Source organism: Rhincodon typus, chromosome 34 (assembly GCF_021869965.1).
Source record: "Rhincodon typus isolate 14 chromosome 34, sRhiTyp1.1, whole genome shotgun sequence".
NCBI lineage: Eukaryota > Metazoa > Chordata > Chondrichthyes > Orectolobiformes > Rhincodontidae > Rhincodon > Rhincodon typus.
The window spans coordinates 10,962,877-10,978,399 of NC_063365.1; the positions used below are offsets into that span (position 1 = coordinate 10,962,877).

Consider the following 15,523-nt stretch of genomic DNA (forward strand, 5'->3'; position numbering starts at 1 on the left):
CGGGTCCCTGGCACCGTGAGACAGCAGTGCTAACCGAAGAGGAGAGTGAGCTGAGAAGATGCACAATTTTGCTGGCCTGTGTTTTCTCTGGACCCTCTTCTTGGTCAAGGCATGCTGCTTCCAAAGCCCCTCCCAACGTTCATCTTCCAGGAAGAACAACATCTCATCTTCAGACTGTGCACTTAACAACCTTCTGGACTTAATATTGAGTTCAATATCTTCAGATTGTGAACACACTCCCATTCCTTTCCTTTCTTTTAGCTTTACTTGTTGCATTCTCTCTCTCCTTGCCCTCTCTCTCCTCCCCCCATCCCATTGGGACAATCTAAGATAACAAGGTGTGGAGCTGGATGAACACAGCAGGACAAGCAGCATCTGAGGAGCAGGAAAGCTGACGTTTCGGGTCTGGATCCGAAATGTCAGCTTTCCTGCTTCTGATGCTGTTTGGCCTGCTGTGTTCATCCAGCTGTACACCTTGTTATCTCAGATTCTCCAGCATCGGCAGTTCCTACTATCTCCCAATGGCACAATCTGTTCTTTCCAGTCTGACAGTTAGATACACCATTGCTCTGCCCTTCTCACATTCCAATCACTCAATCTGAACTATCAATACCCTTTCTCCCACAGTACTCCATCCCCCAACCCCATTATTGCATAAATGCTGCCCCCTCCACACTTCACGTCAGCTCTGATGAGGAGTCATCTAGACTCAAAACATTAGCGTGCTCTGTCTCTGTGGACACCGCCTGGCCCACTGTAATTTCCAGCATTTTTGGTTTTATGTATAGATTCCAGCATCTGCACTAATTTGCTCCATCATGGCTATCAGGGACTGTCTTCCAGTTGTCCAGCAGGTGTCTGATGTGGGTGAAGAAAGTTAGCATGCTTCCTACTCATGTGTGTTGGTTTGTTTCACGTTTCTTGCTTACATTGCTAGCAAACTGCAGTGCAAAAGAGACCCCAATGTGTAAGTCTCTACCTGTGTCAGTATAGTGCACAGCCTTTCCGTCTATGTCATCAGCTGTGCTTCCTGTGGTGGCACATGGAACTGAGACCCTCACAGCTAAAACTTCAAAGGAACTGGGAAGAGTTTTGACCCCTGGACTTGGACTCTCCTGGCACTTGTGAACCACATTCTCAGCAATGGGCAAATAGCAGTACTGCCTTGTCACTATCTCAAGGAGAGGTGAAGGTTAAGGGAGTGAACCCTGGAAGGAAGCCAAAGGTGGATTGATGCAATATGCAGTTCAGACGTAGATGAGGAAGGTTCCAGTTTTGATCTACAGTGAGTACAGAGCTAAACTGGTTCCAGCCAGCATGCAACTGGTTTAGGGAGGGCAATATTAACAATGGTTTTATACTCCTAACTAATGACTTGCACTGAAGGCTGTTGTTTGAGGGCAGTATCAAGTGTTGCTGTAAAGTAATCCTTTAATTACGAGTTTGATCTCCACATCACAAAGTTTACTTGTGAATAATGGCTATATGTACACTACCAGAAGCTCTAAAACATATCCCAATAGAATTTCAACATTTCCAGAAGGAGAGAGTAAAGAAAGAACCAGCCACAGTCAGATTCCTTCAGGTGAATTTCTGTGTTCAATGTAGATCATCTTCGACAATTAAAAACTCATAATCAGTTTAAAGTGGGTGCTGTTACAACTAAATGGGAAGGGGGCATATCTCACTTCTTTCTAAAAACCATTAATGGTCAATCACAAGCAAATACCTTTTTCTTTGGCACATAGTTATTACACCTCGAGTGAACTTGGTTAAGATCAAAACTGAAAAAGAGCCAATTGCAAAGTATTCTTGAGTGAAAGAGAATGGTGTCTTATTACTGATTAACTGGAGAAAACTGAGAAAACATGACTCATAAAACACAGGTAATGAGTTTATATACAAAGGTGGAGGAGCATTAACTTGGACAGACAGGAAGGTGAAGGCTGTTACAGTTCACAGCTTTTATTTAGAATCTGACTTGCAAGAGTGAAATTTGAATCCCAATTTTGTTGTTCTGTTCCCTCAGGAATAGTGAAGCCTGCAGATACTTTTGTATTGTAAATTAACAGAGGTTCTACTTGGTTTACTGGGATTGAGTGTGTGTGTGTGTGTGTGTGTGTGTGTGTGTGTGTGTGTGTGTGTAATAGAGAAAGAGAAAGAAAAGAGCTTTCTGTATCCTTACAGTATTCAGTATTGGTTAAACATAACCTCTAAAATATGGTTTGTTTGTATATTTCAAGTATAGCTCCATTGCCCTTTCCAAACTGAACACTCCAGAGATTAATTTCCACCTTCAATATGTGAATTTATAATTCAAGCATGAAGCAAAACAAGAGATACAAACATTTTGACGTCTCACTGAGTTTCAGTGCTTCTTGATTAAAATGGCAGTTCCATGGCAGTCAATATTTATACATTCCACAATGGATGTGTGGGTTTGTTAGATGATTACAGCAGCTATTTTAGGTTGGCAGTGTCCATTTAAAACTATTTTTAAAATCCATGAATGCTTCAAACCTTACAGGCAAGTGAAAGTTGAGTGTTGATGGTCCATTTTCATTGCTGTTGTAGTTATTTCTGTGACAACTTATAGGACACTAATCTTGCTCTGTGATTGTTATTTATGTATTATAAATAAATTAAGCCTTTTGAAAATTCTGTTTATTTATCAAAGTCAATTGCAGTCCATTGATCCGTGGAGGATTTTATCACGTTTTCTGACGACCTGCTTCTCTTGTGTGTTTCACACAGTATGGTGCTGAGGCCTGCATTGGATTGCTGTGTGCAGTTCTGGTCGCCCTGTTTTAGGAAGGATATTATTAAACCAGAGGGGGTTCAGAAAAGATTTGGCAGGATGTTGCCGGGAATGGAGGGTTTGAGTTATAAGGAGATGAGGGATAGGCTGGGATTTTTATTCTCCTGTAAAAGGTTGAGGGTGACCTTATGGAGGTTTATAAAATCATGAGGGGTATAGATAAGGTGAATGGCAGGTGTCTTTACCCTAGGGTGGGGGATTTCAAAGCTAGTGGGCATATTTTTTAAGGTGAGTGGAAAACATTTTAAAAAAACATGAGGGGCAAAGTTTTTACACAGAGAGAGGTCCATGTGCAGAATGAACTTCCTGAGGACATGGTGGATGTGGGTACAGTTACAACATTTAAAAGACATTTGGATAAGTACGTGAATAGGAAATGTTTGGAGGGATATGGGCCAAACGCAGGCAGGTGGGTCTAGTTTAGCTTGGGAACATTATTGGTGTGGACTGGTTGGACACCAGTTGGACACCAAAGGGCCTGTTTCCGTGTTGTATGACTCTATGACCAGACTGCATGCATTCAGATATGAATGTGTTGGCAGTTTTGGTAAAATTGACTTTGACAGTATGTCCTGATTAAAATATTAAATTGAGTTTAAAAAGAACCTATTGGTCCAGATCTTCTGCAAAGCTCTAACTATTGTTGGATTGCTATTTAATTCGAACTTCTGCCCACCCCACTGTTGCTCTACATTTCTGTCTGGGTCGTTTAGCACAATGTCATCAGAAATACCATTACATAAAGAGTTCCATGGAAGCACTGTAACTTTGAGGAGAAAACCTTTTCTCCCCATTCCTTTTTATGGCACTCGCTACCATAAGGTAAATTTAAATGTTCCTGTGAATGTTAATGAACGGACGAGTAAGTGACTAAGTAGAGTGGGCAGGCTAAGTAGATGAGGTGACAGGTAGGCAAGGCAGCGAGGCTGAGGTAATGGGGTGGATAGATGGGTCACAGGCTAGCCTGGTGGTCATGGAAGTAGAATGAAGGGGAAAGTCAGAGGGAGACTATGCAGAGTTCAGTGGTACATGCCTGGGCAGATGACCAGGAGTTAGAATATTACTTCAGCCATTCACATGGAATGTCTGGCATGTGCCATGGTACTCAGGTGTCCAAAACAAACAAAGTGAACCAGTGAAACTGTGCTCAGGCGCACTTTAGAGCAGCTTCAGTAAAATCTATTCATGCAGACTGAGTAATTATACAGATTATAGAACCAATAGCAGTCAAGGTACAAGGTCAGTGGAGGAAAGTACCTGAAGCCTGTGTCTAAATCCCATACAGTGAAATCACACATTAACTATAGACCATTTCTGCATTGAATCATGGTTAAAGATTACAAAGAAATCAGTGATGTGGAACAGAGATGAATGTGTCTGAGATTAGAATGGATTCATTTTGTCCTAGCTGTTAGATGAGTAGATGCACATTTCAGGAACTCCAGAAGTGAATCACCCCACCCTTCTCAGCCTAACTTTAGGATCAGTGAATGTACATATTTAGGAACTGCATCCCTGAATTTCCTTTTGAGCAGATACAAAGTGGAGGCAGCCACAAGTGGTGAGGTGGGCTATTTAATCTTCTCTGAAACTTCATCCCACTTCTTTGGTGAAATATTATGATTTTGGCTGTCACCCCTTACCCTCCATTCTCTCCCTATGCCCCATCTATGCCAACACATGCTCCCCTCCGCCCCCCCCCCCCCCTCCCCCGCCAAGCACCCCCCCCCCCCGCCACCTCCTCACCGAATGAATTTCTTACATGGTAAGAAGTTGGAAGGGTAGACATAAAAAGAGACCTGAGTGTCTTTCTCAGAAAATCACTGAAGGCTAACATGCAAGCACAGCAAGCTATTGGGGAGGCTACTGGAATGTTACCCTTTATCACAAGAGGATATGAGTACAGGAATAACAAAGTCTTACTTCAGTTGTACAGAACCTTGGTTAGATTACAGCTGGAGCACAGTGTGCAGTTTTGGTCACCTTACCATAGGAAAGACATTATTACCACAGAGGGAGTGCAACAACAGTTCATTAGTGTTCTAAGGAAGGGTCACCAGACCCAAAACATTAACTCTGATTTCTCTCCAAAGATGCCCAGGCTGGCAGGATTATCCTTTGAAGGGTTTGGACAAACTGGGTCTGTATTGCTCAAACAAAAACAAAAGTTGCAGGGAAACTCAGCAGGTCTGGCAGCATCTGTGAAGAAAAAAATCAGAGTTAACGTTTGGGTCCGGTGACCTTCCCTCAGAACAGAATTGTTTAAAGTTTTGAAGACTGAGAGGTGATTTCATTGAAGCCTACTAAATACTTGGAGGACTAGACAGGGTATATTTAGGTAAGATGGTCCTCCTGGTGTGGGAATCTAGAAGCAAGGGGACCAATATAAAAATAAGGGAAATGCCACTTAGAACTGAAATGAGGATTTTTTTAACTCAGAGGGTGGTGAACCTTTGGAATTCTCTACCACAGAGTGCCATGAAAGCTCAGTCTTTGAGTGCATTTAAGGTAGAGATTGATAGATTTCTGATTATTAGTGGTGCAAAGAGTTCTGAGCATAGTGTGCGAAAAAGGCATTGAAGCATTTAATCAGCTATGATCATGTTAAGTAGCAGACAAGCTTGTTGGGCTGAATGGCCTACTGTTGTTCCTACCCACCACTGAGGGGCCATTAGGGTGGGTGTGGGGTTGGGTTGGCATGGAGAGGGTGAGAGGCCATTGCAGCGGTCGGGGTCATGAGTTGGAATGGGGAGAATGGTCAGGACCTTTTGAAGTTATCTTTCCAAAGATTCCTTTCTCCAGACTGTGATTCATGACTCCTCTACGGGTCTGTGAACTATGTGCCCCTGAGAAGCTGGTCTGACTTCACAAAAAATTCAGGGGGTGCGAGAAGCCTTTTCCCTACAAGAACGCTAATTGTGTTGGGAATGGTCTCCCGTGCCAGCACAAATTCGGCATTGTGGGGATCTGGACAGGAATCCTGGAATCAGATCCCATTTTCTACTTTTGGAAATCCTCAACTTCTCCATGACCCTGCAAAAGCCTAACCCTGTGCATGCCTTTAAATATATTGTGAGACACAGGTGTTTAAGACAGCTAAAGTCATAATATTTCGCCAAAGAAATGGAATGAAGTTTCAGAGAAGATTAAACAGCCCATCTCACCACCTGGCACTTATGGCTACCTCCACTTACTGTCTGCTCAAAAGGGATATTGAAAATTCAGGGATGCAGTTCCCAATATGTGCCATTCACTGATCCTATACAAAATAACATCTTGTAAGCTGAGCTGTAAGACTATGTTGTAATATATTGTACAGGCCGCTCTGTTTTATGGTCCCAGTGTTCTTCCAAGTATCACAGGCGCAGGAATGAAGAGGTTCCAGGGTTTATCAGGAGCTGGTGGCTGTACAGCATTTTGATCTATTTCTGGATGCGATGAAAATCCTCTGTTCCAAAGTGTAAGCAGCCAACACGTGGCACGAATGTGACTAGAACAGAGCTCCTGTGGTTATAGAAACAGAATGGTCTACCCTGTAATTCTTTCTTGAGATGTTGGCTTCTCTCAGTGCAAGTGGTCTGTAACCAGAATGGCTGTGATTCAGTGGCTAGAATTCCTCTCTGAAAAGTGCATAAACATTTGAAGAGAACAGTTTGATCAGGATTTCCTTTGTCAGTAATGTATTGTCGACATAAAATGCTGCAGACTCAGAAGTATTCGTGTAAAGTAAAATCACATCATCCAACAAAAACAGAAATTACTGGAAAATCTCAGCAGGTCTGGCAGCATCTATGGAGAGAAATCAGAGTTAACGTTTCGGGTCGAATGACCCTTCCTCAGAACTAGAAGCTTCCAGTTGCAGTTCTGAGGAAGGGTCACTGGACCCGAAACGTTAACTCTGATTTCGCTCCACAGATGCTGCCAGACCTGCTGAGATTTTCCCGCAATTTCTGTTTTTGTTTTTGATTTAAAGCATCTGCAGTTCTTTCAGTTTTTATTATGTCATCCAAACACAATTAACTCTGACAGATTTGAAGCGTAGATATTACACATTATTGACACCAGGTTCAAATATGCATATGTAACAGTAATTATGACGTGCCAGAGCAACTAGAGCTGGGACTTCACCCATTCACAATTGAAATAAGCGACATGGATGAAGGGACGGAGGGCATGTTTGCGACATTTGCTGGTGATGCACAGGTAGATATGAAAGTAATAGAAAACGCAAAGTACTGCAAATGCTGGAGATCTGACTGAAAAACAGAAATTGTGCAGAAACTCAACAGGTCTATCATGTACAGTGCACGGTATTTCTCACTGTATTTAAGGAAGAATGTAAATTCTTCTTGGAGAAAGATCACAGACTGTTTATCAGCCTGATAGCTGGAATGAGCGGGTTGTTTCATGAGGAAAGGTTGGACAAGCTAGATTTGTTTCTCCTGGAGTTTAGAAGAGTAGGAGGTGTCTTGGTTAAAACATTTACAACCCTGAGGGGTTTTGTCAGAGTAAATGTGCAGAGGATGTTTCCTTTTATTGGAGAATGTAGGGGGAGGGGGCACTGTTTAAAAATCAGGGATCAATCATTTAAAACTGAGATTAAGTGAACTTTTCTGTCAGAGCGACATGAGTCCTTGAACTGTCCTCCTGAGAAAGCAGTGCTAACAGAGTCTTTTAAGATACTTGAAGCAGAGATAGATAGATTCTTAGCAAGTCTGGCAGTCAGCTGTGAAGAGAAAGCAGACTTAATATTTCGGGTCCAGTGACCTTTCTTCAGAACAGTTCTGAGAAGAAGGGTCACTGTACCCAAAATGTTAACTCTGCTTTCTCTCCACAGATGCTGCCAAACATGCTGCATTTCTCAGCAATTTCTGCTTTTGTTTCGGAATCTGCAGTTCTTTGGGTGTTTTTTTTGTAGGTAGATTCTTGTGAAGCAAGGGGTTGAAAGATTATTAGGGGTCGGCAGGAGTGTGGATTAGGGGTTACAATCAGATAAAAGTGATCATATTGAACAGTTGCAGCAGGCTTGAAGGGCTGAATGGCGTACTCCTGCTCCTTGTTGATATGTTATTTGTCACTGAAAGATCCAAGTGACAATGATCGGGCATCACCACTGCTCTCCATCGCTGTCAGAATTAATCTTATTATGTAACTTCATTTCATTTTGTTTCCAAGGTTCTTGAGTAGATTTGTAGCTTGGGCTGTGGATGATGTGGTTGGTTCGCTCGCCGATCTGTATCACTTTGTTAATTTCCTGTAATCAGGTTTATGAAAACAGGAAGGAACATCTGACTCAGCAGCAGTGGGTGAGAGGGATGGAGGAGGGATTGACCCAGGCTTGGACTTGCATAGATTGAAGTTTTGTAACAATTGCTTTCTATTTGGTGAACTAAACACACTTGTGGGGTTGGTTGCAGTGGATGTTACCTGTGGGGGAAATCAAGTGTCCAACTATATGTCAGCCTAGCTCAACTGGTGACATTTTCATGTCTGAGTCAGAGATTCTGGGTTCAATCTGCCCTTCAGGCTTAGATCATTTCATTAAAGCTGACAACTTTCAGCAAAGGATCACTGGACCCGAAACATTAACTTGGAATTCTCTCCACAGATGCTACCAGACCTGCTGAGATTTGCCAGCAATTTCTGTTTTTGGTTCAGGTAACTTTAATGTCTTTTTTTTTTAACTGTGTTCTCTATATTTGAATAAAAAGTCAAATCAAGTTGAGGCAATTGTCCAATGTCCTGTCCTGTGGTACTTATCAAAGTAGAGAGGGCATTTTCCCAGTGCCCGGTCAACATTTATCCCTCAGGTGCCACTAGAATAGATTAAGTGGTGGTTTTATTGGTGGCAGCAACTTCTTCTGCCTGAGTTCTGAGCTCCAGAATTCCCTCCTTAAACCTCCATGCCTTCTTTTCCTCCTTTAAAATGGTCCTTAAAACCTACGCCTTGACCAAGCTTTTGCTCAACTGCTCTAAGATTCCCTGGTGCGGCTTGAAAGTCAAATTCTGCTTGATGGCAACACTGTGAAAAGCTTTGGACATTGCATTACATTAAAAGTGCAGCATGGCAGCAAACTGCTGTTACTTATTGTTTCCAATGATCCTGTAACTTGAGAGTATCCTACAGGCAACTCATTGTGACAACAAAGAAGACATAAGGTTCCTCGCAAAACAGCTTGGTAACATAAACCATCTAGAGACCGTAGGTTTGAGCTGAGAGGGGAAAGATTTAAAAGGGACCTAAGGGGCAATGTTTTCACCAGAGGGTGGTACATGTATGGAATGAGCTGCCAGAGGAGGTGGTGGAGGCTGGTACAATTATGACATTTAAAAGGCATCTGATGTGTACATGAATAGGAAAAATTTAGAGGGTTATAGGCCAAATGCTGGCAAATAGGACTAGATTAATTTAGGATATGTGGTCGGCGTGGACAAGTTGGACCGCAGGGTTTGTTTCCACGTTGTACAGTTCTATGCCTCTATGACCTCTAGGTATATTTTATGTTTTTCATTGGCGTGTTCTCTCATCAACCCGTGAAAACCTATCCACAGTTGCATCCGTGTTTTCTTCACCTTGAACCCTGGTTTGTTGTGTTAAACACCTCAAAACTGTCATGAGAGCCTTCTCTCCCTGGTAAGAATGCACGGTCAATACAAACCTGTAGGATGTCTTGTTTTCAATAGTTGATTTATAGGGTGGGAGATCATACTCAGTTTTCTGATGACTTTTTTTTGATTGTCTTTGCTTTAGGATGAAGCACAGCTAATCATCGAGGGCCTTTTGAACATATCCTGGGGACTGAGAAGACCAATAAGACTTCAGATGCACGATGATAATGAACGTATGTGTTTCTCAGGCTCCAAACTGCTACGATCAGGACTACAGACCGGCTTGTGCAAGTGAGCCATAAAGCGGTGTTTTATTTGTGAGAAGTCAGTTATGCAACCAGCATAATTCATTACGTTTAATGTACAGTTTTGATGGAAAGGGGTGATTTTACTGCAGATTATGCAGGATGGAATTTAATTCCTGCAAGCGCAGCTCCTGGCCCTATTAATAACAGCTTGATCCTACCAGGTTATCCAACTTTGTCAGGGAGTTTGACACATCAGGGAGCAAGGAAATCATAACTTCTACAAACGCCAAGCGTGGCCAGCTGTGTCCAGGAAACCTGCAGACATTGGAAATATTTTTAATGAAAAGCTCAAAATTCCCAGCCAAAGTGAATTGATCACTTAAGTATCCACAAGAATTCCTTTAAATTCTAAATCACCAGCAGCAACCATAACAGAACAATAGTGGTCATCAAGAATGCAGCAGGGTTACAAACATCCAACATTTGTCGGGCATTTATGATGGAAAATATTTGATACAAAGTTTTCCCATTCTTGACATGATGGCAATATGTACCAAATCATAATGTCAGGAAAACAATTCAATATCTGCAATCACTTCCAGTGGATTATGCCAAATGTTAACCACTGGCCCCGAAAGACCAGATGGAATAGATTCCAGCCTAGTTTTCTGGGCTTTGGCTTTTGGAAACCAGTGTAAAAATTTATGAAATACATGCAGCACTCCAAAATTTAATGAGTCTGTATGCTGCACAGTAGACATTTACTGGCTTTGTCTTACTACAGTCAGAACTCTCCAAATATCATCTTATTACATATCAGATTTAGTAGTACATTTTTGGGCAAAACACAACCTACAGAGCTTATATAGCAAGAACTGCAGATGCTCAATTCGCAGTGGGGTTATAAATCACTGAGATAGCAAGAAGGGTCCAGACCCGAAACGTCAACTTTCCTGCTCCTTTGATGCTGCCTGGCCTGCTGTGTTCCTCCAGCTCCACACTTTGTTCTATCTACAGAGCTTATAAAAGTGTTTGAAGAGTATAACAGTCTTGCGATCTGATTTAACGGGATAAATGTGGTATTGTGTTGGTTTTATTTCTCATCCTGTGGGGATGTAAGGATCACATCTGTGGGTTTATTTCAGTTTCATTTCTGTTATGTTTTAACTGAAATGCAGCTGTATATTTGTGGTATCAAATGATAAAAATACAGGCAAGTGGTTGCCATTGGCCACAATCCTCTACATCTTGGCGGTGATGTAATCTGCCTATTTTTCTAAATTAGGTCATGGAAAATCAACTTGTGCCATTTGAGGCTTTTCCAAGGGAGTAAATTAAAAATGTCTTCCTATACTTAATAAAAATTTGAGCTGATTATTGATACCTCTCTTACAAATAACAGTTTTATGGTTCCACTTCTGTTCCCATCATCTGTTAACACTTCCCCAGAAATATTAAAGTGGGGGAAGCTGTGAACTCATACATGGAATCGAACTAGTGTCTGGTGACTTTTACATCTGCATTCACTACACAGCATTCACATGCAGCTAGTACAGGTAAATACTTCAAGAAATGAATTGCTAAAAATGTGATATATTTCTAATGAATTTGCTTTGAACAAGAGAAGAAATTTCCAAGTCAGAGCAATTGTTACTTTGTTTTAATGTGCTTTGTCAAAGGAAAAAAAGTACTTCAGTTTGTATCGCACCTTTCACAACCTCAAGACACCACAGAACGCCTTACAAACTGTCATATATACCATGTTACTCTTCATGCATGCTTAAAAGCCCTGGTATTACCAAGGAAGAATACTCAACATCTTTCAATTGTTTTCATCAGTTAGAATTTAGGACAATTATTGTTTCTTTATTGTCCACTCGATTTGAATAGTAAGGTGATTGTGACTGCTCTGGATATCGGAGATCTAGTAAAACTGAAGTCAGTAGGAATCGGAAAACAAAATTCTGCTGTTTGAATTCATTCCAAAACATGAAGAAAAATGGCTGTGGCTATTAGAGGTCAATTATCTTAGCCAAAGGACATTGCTGCAGCAATGCCTCATTGTAGCGAATTCCTCAGGGTATTGATAATTGCACAATGTTTAGTACCGTTCATGACTCCATAGGTTCCGATGTCATCCGTGTTCATATGCAACAACACCTAGATAACATCCAGATTTGGGCTGATAAGTAGCAAGTAAAGTTAGTCAACCACAAGTGCCATGCAATGAGCATTTCCAACAATCCTCCTCCCTTGACATTCAGTGACATTACCATTGCTAAATGCCCAGTATAAACACTCACAAGAATCCCCATTGATCAGAAAAAGGACCAGGAAACCATATATAAATACAGTGACGACAAGGGCAGTTCAGAGGCTGGGAATTCTGTAACAGTAAAGTCGCCTCCATTTTCCCAAAGCAAAATCACGATCTACAAGGCATAAGCCAGGAGTCTGATGGAATGTTCTCCAATTGCCCGAATGAATGCAACTCCAACAATATTGAAGAAACTTGATATCACACAGGAATTATATAGCCATTTCTTTACTGGCCCTGGGTCAAAACCCCGGAAATCCCTCCCTAACTGTACTGCTGGTATACCTAAATCACATGGACTGTTGCATTATGTTGCATCTTCTAAAAGGGCAATTAGGGAGGCATCTCATCAATGACACCCACATCCCATGAACAAACACAACATTAAACCTTATTTAAATATTGTCATTGATGATGCGGAATGGCACGTTTTGGGCGTCAAAAGTTATTGAAGGGCTATGAGAGCTGTATGCTGTCCTGAATCTGATGGTTTTTCTGATTCATAACACACAGCAATTCAGTGCTCCCATAGGCATCTCAGTAATTCTTTCAAACCAATTCCAAAGTGATTTGCTAGTCCACACTGCTTCCACTGAAATATAGTTTTAAGGTGTGGATGGAATGAGCAGATATAAACTGTTGTAAATGTTGGCCGAAATGTTTTTTGTTACTATTCCAATATTAAAAGAAATCTGGATGCTGAGACTTTGGGACATGGCTGTCCCAATTTTCCTCTGTTTAATCCCCCATCTGTACCTATTCCTAAAAATAGGGACAAAGCTCAGGTTCCGAACCTTAATACCCACATTTGCAATTTTGTGAGTACTACATCTTCAGTAATGACATGACGTTCCACTCAAAACAGCCAGAAGCTCTCAAATACCCTGTAGCATTTTGCACGTAACTTTACCAGAATGCGCTGGATGGATATCTATCCGACTGGTTGATGCAGGCCAACAAATCTTTTTACATTTGGAATGATTTTAATTTTTGTGGGTTAAAAATGCTCTGCAATGTAATTTGTGATCAGTCTCACTCCCACTATTAAAAATCTTCTTCCAAACATTTCTCTATACTTTGGAAACTTGCTTTTTCTTTTGAGAAACTAACCAACAGGGATATTATAACAGTGGCTGTGAAATAGTTGGCTTCTGATATTTATTGCTAATCACACAAAAGTATTACACTCCCAATTTTCTTGATTGACAAATGAATTCCTTAATTCTAATTTATCTTGTGTAAATTGTAACGTGACTGTGATTCCATCAATGTTACACCTTCAATTATGTTCAGTTTGTTCATAACTTTATCTTAATGATTTGTTGATCTGAGCTTTTTAATATGAACTTTTTATAGGAAAGGAACACTGCAGACCTTGGCAAATAACAGCTCACCCGAAGCTGCAAAAGAATCAACAAATAAGGATGACCTGCCACAAAATATGAGTAGCAGCAGCATTGCAGGTAGGTGAAGCTGCAGATGGGGCAATAATGTGCAAAAAAAAGGGAATCTTTATTTTCATTGGATCAGGTATGTACTAATATTTTAAAAACCAAAAGACCTGCGGATGATGTAATTCAGGAACAAAAACAGAAGTTGCTGGAAAAGCTCAGCAGGTCTGGCAGCATCTGTGAGGAAAAAATCGGAGTTAATGTTTTGGGTCCGGTGACCCTTCCTCAGAACTGATGGTAGCACGGAAAATGCAGAAGATAGGCTGGGGAGGGAGTCAGGAGTAAATGATAGGTGGGGACACACCCCAAAGAGAGAGAAAAGAACAGTTGGACAGACAAAGGAGTTGATAACGATCTGCCTAGGAGGGTGAATTGCTGTTAATGGAGACTGTTGGTGGCTAACAACAGGTAGTGTGTAATGAGATTTCTGAAGAAGGGTCTAGACCCGAAACATCAGCTTTCCTGCTCCTCTGATGCTGCTTGGCCTGCTGTGTTCATCTAGCTCTACACCTTGTCATCTCAGGTAGTGTGTAATGGCAGGCTATGAGAAACCAAGGCCTGGTGTGTGGGGAAGGGGGCTAGGACACGAGAGAGTTAAGGGCCTAAAATTATTGAACTCAACATTGAGTCTGGAGGACTGCAGGGTCCCCAAGTGGAAAATGAAATGTTATTCTTCCAGCTTGCGTTGAGCTTCGCTGGAACACTGCATCAAGCCTGAGGCAGAGATATTGGCCAGGGAACAGGCTGGTGTGTTAAAGTGGCTGGCAATAGGAAGCTCAGGGTCTTTGTTGCGAGCAGAACGTAGATGTTCTGTGAAGCGGTCACCCAGTCTATGCTTCGTTTCCCCAATGTAGAGGAGACCACATTGTGAGCAGCGAATGCAGTCGACTAGACTGTGTGAAGTGCAGGTAAAGTTCTACTTCACCTGGAAGGTATGGTTTGGGCCCTTAACACAGCACCCTGTTCCCTGGCCAACATCATTGTCTCAGGTTTACTGCAGTGTTCCAGCAAAGCTCAGCACAAGCTGGAAGAACAACATTTCATTTTCCACCTGGGGATCCTGCAGCCCTCCGGACCCAATATCGAGTTCAATAATTTTAGGGCCTGAACTCTCCAATGTCCTAGCCCCCTACCCCACACACCAGGCCTTGTTATCACAGCCTACCATTACACACTATCTCTTGTTAGCTACCAGAAGACTCCATTAACAGCTATTCACCCTCCTAGCCAGATTGTTATCTACTCCTTTGTCTGTCCAACTGCTCTTCTCTCTCTTTGGGCTCTATCTCCACCCATTGTTTACTCCTTACCCCCTCCCTCACCTTATCCTCTGCATATAAACTGAGGGCGGTATGGTGGCTCAGTGGTTAGCACTGCTGCCTCACAGCACCAGGGACCCGGGTTCGATTCCACCCTCGGGCGACTGTCTGTGTGGAGTTTGCACATTCTCCCCATGTCTGCGTGGGTTTCCTCTGGGTGCTCTAGTTTCCTCCTACAGTCTAAGGATGTGCAGGGTAGGTGGATTAGCCATGCTAAATTGCCCATAGTGCCCAGGGATATTTAGGTTAGGTGGGTTAGACATGGGGAAATGTAGGGGTGGGGCAGTGGGTCTGGATGGGATGCTGTTCAGAGGAGTGGTGTGGACTTGTTGGGCCAAATGGCCTGTTTCCACACTGTAGGGATTCTATGATTCTATATTTTCCTACCTACCATCAGTTCTGAGGAAGCGTCACTGGACCTGAAACATTAACTCTGATTTCTCTTCACAGATGTTACCAGATTTGCTAAGCCTTTCCAACAATTTCTGTTTTTGTTCATGCTATTACAGCATTTCGCAATTATGCTTTCATTATTTCTCATTCAGTTTTTATTGCTGGAAAGTTGATTGGCACAAATCTTGCAGAATGCAGTAAAAATTCCCTCCACTTTTAATTGCAGTTTTATTCCCCTGGAGGAATTTACAGTGGAAAGGGCTTAACTGTTGATGTCCTGCCTGACTGTGATCCTGATTAAAATTAAATTGACATTTTTTTAAATTGATTCACGGAATGTTGGTGACTCTGGCTTGGTCAGCATTTCT

General features: G+C 42.0%; 1 protein-coding gene across 2 annotated transcripts in view; it reads left to right on the top strand.

Moving 5' to 3' along the window:
* rassf4a (Ras association domain family member 4a) overlaps window positions 1–15,523 on the top strand; it is a 94,412-nt gene that overhangs the window by 62,758 nt on the left and 16,131 nt on the right. For both annotated transcript variants that reach the window (XM_048616401.1, XM_048616402.1), the window contains exons 3-4: window positions 9,570–9,718; window positions 13,349–13,455. In XM_048616401.1, coding sequence (XP_048472358.1) covers window positions 9,570–9,718; window positions 13,349–13,455 — 256 coding nt within the window. The remainder of the gene's footprint in view (window positions 1–9,569; window positions 9,719–13,348; window positions 13,456–15,523) is intronic.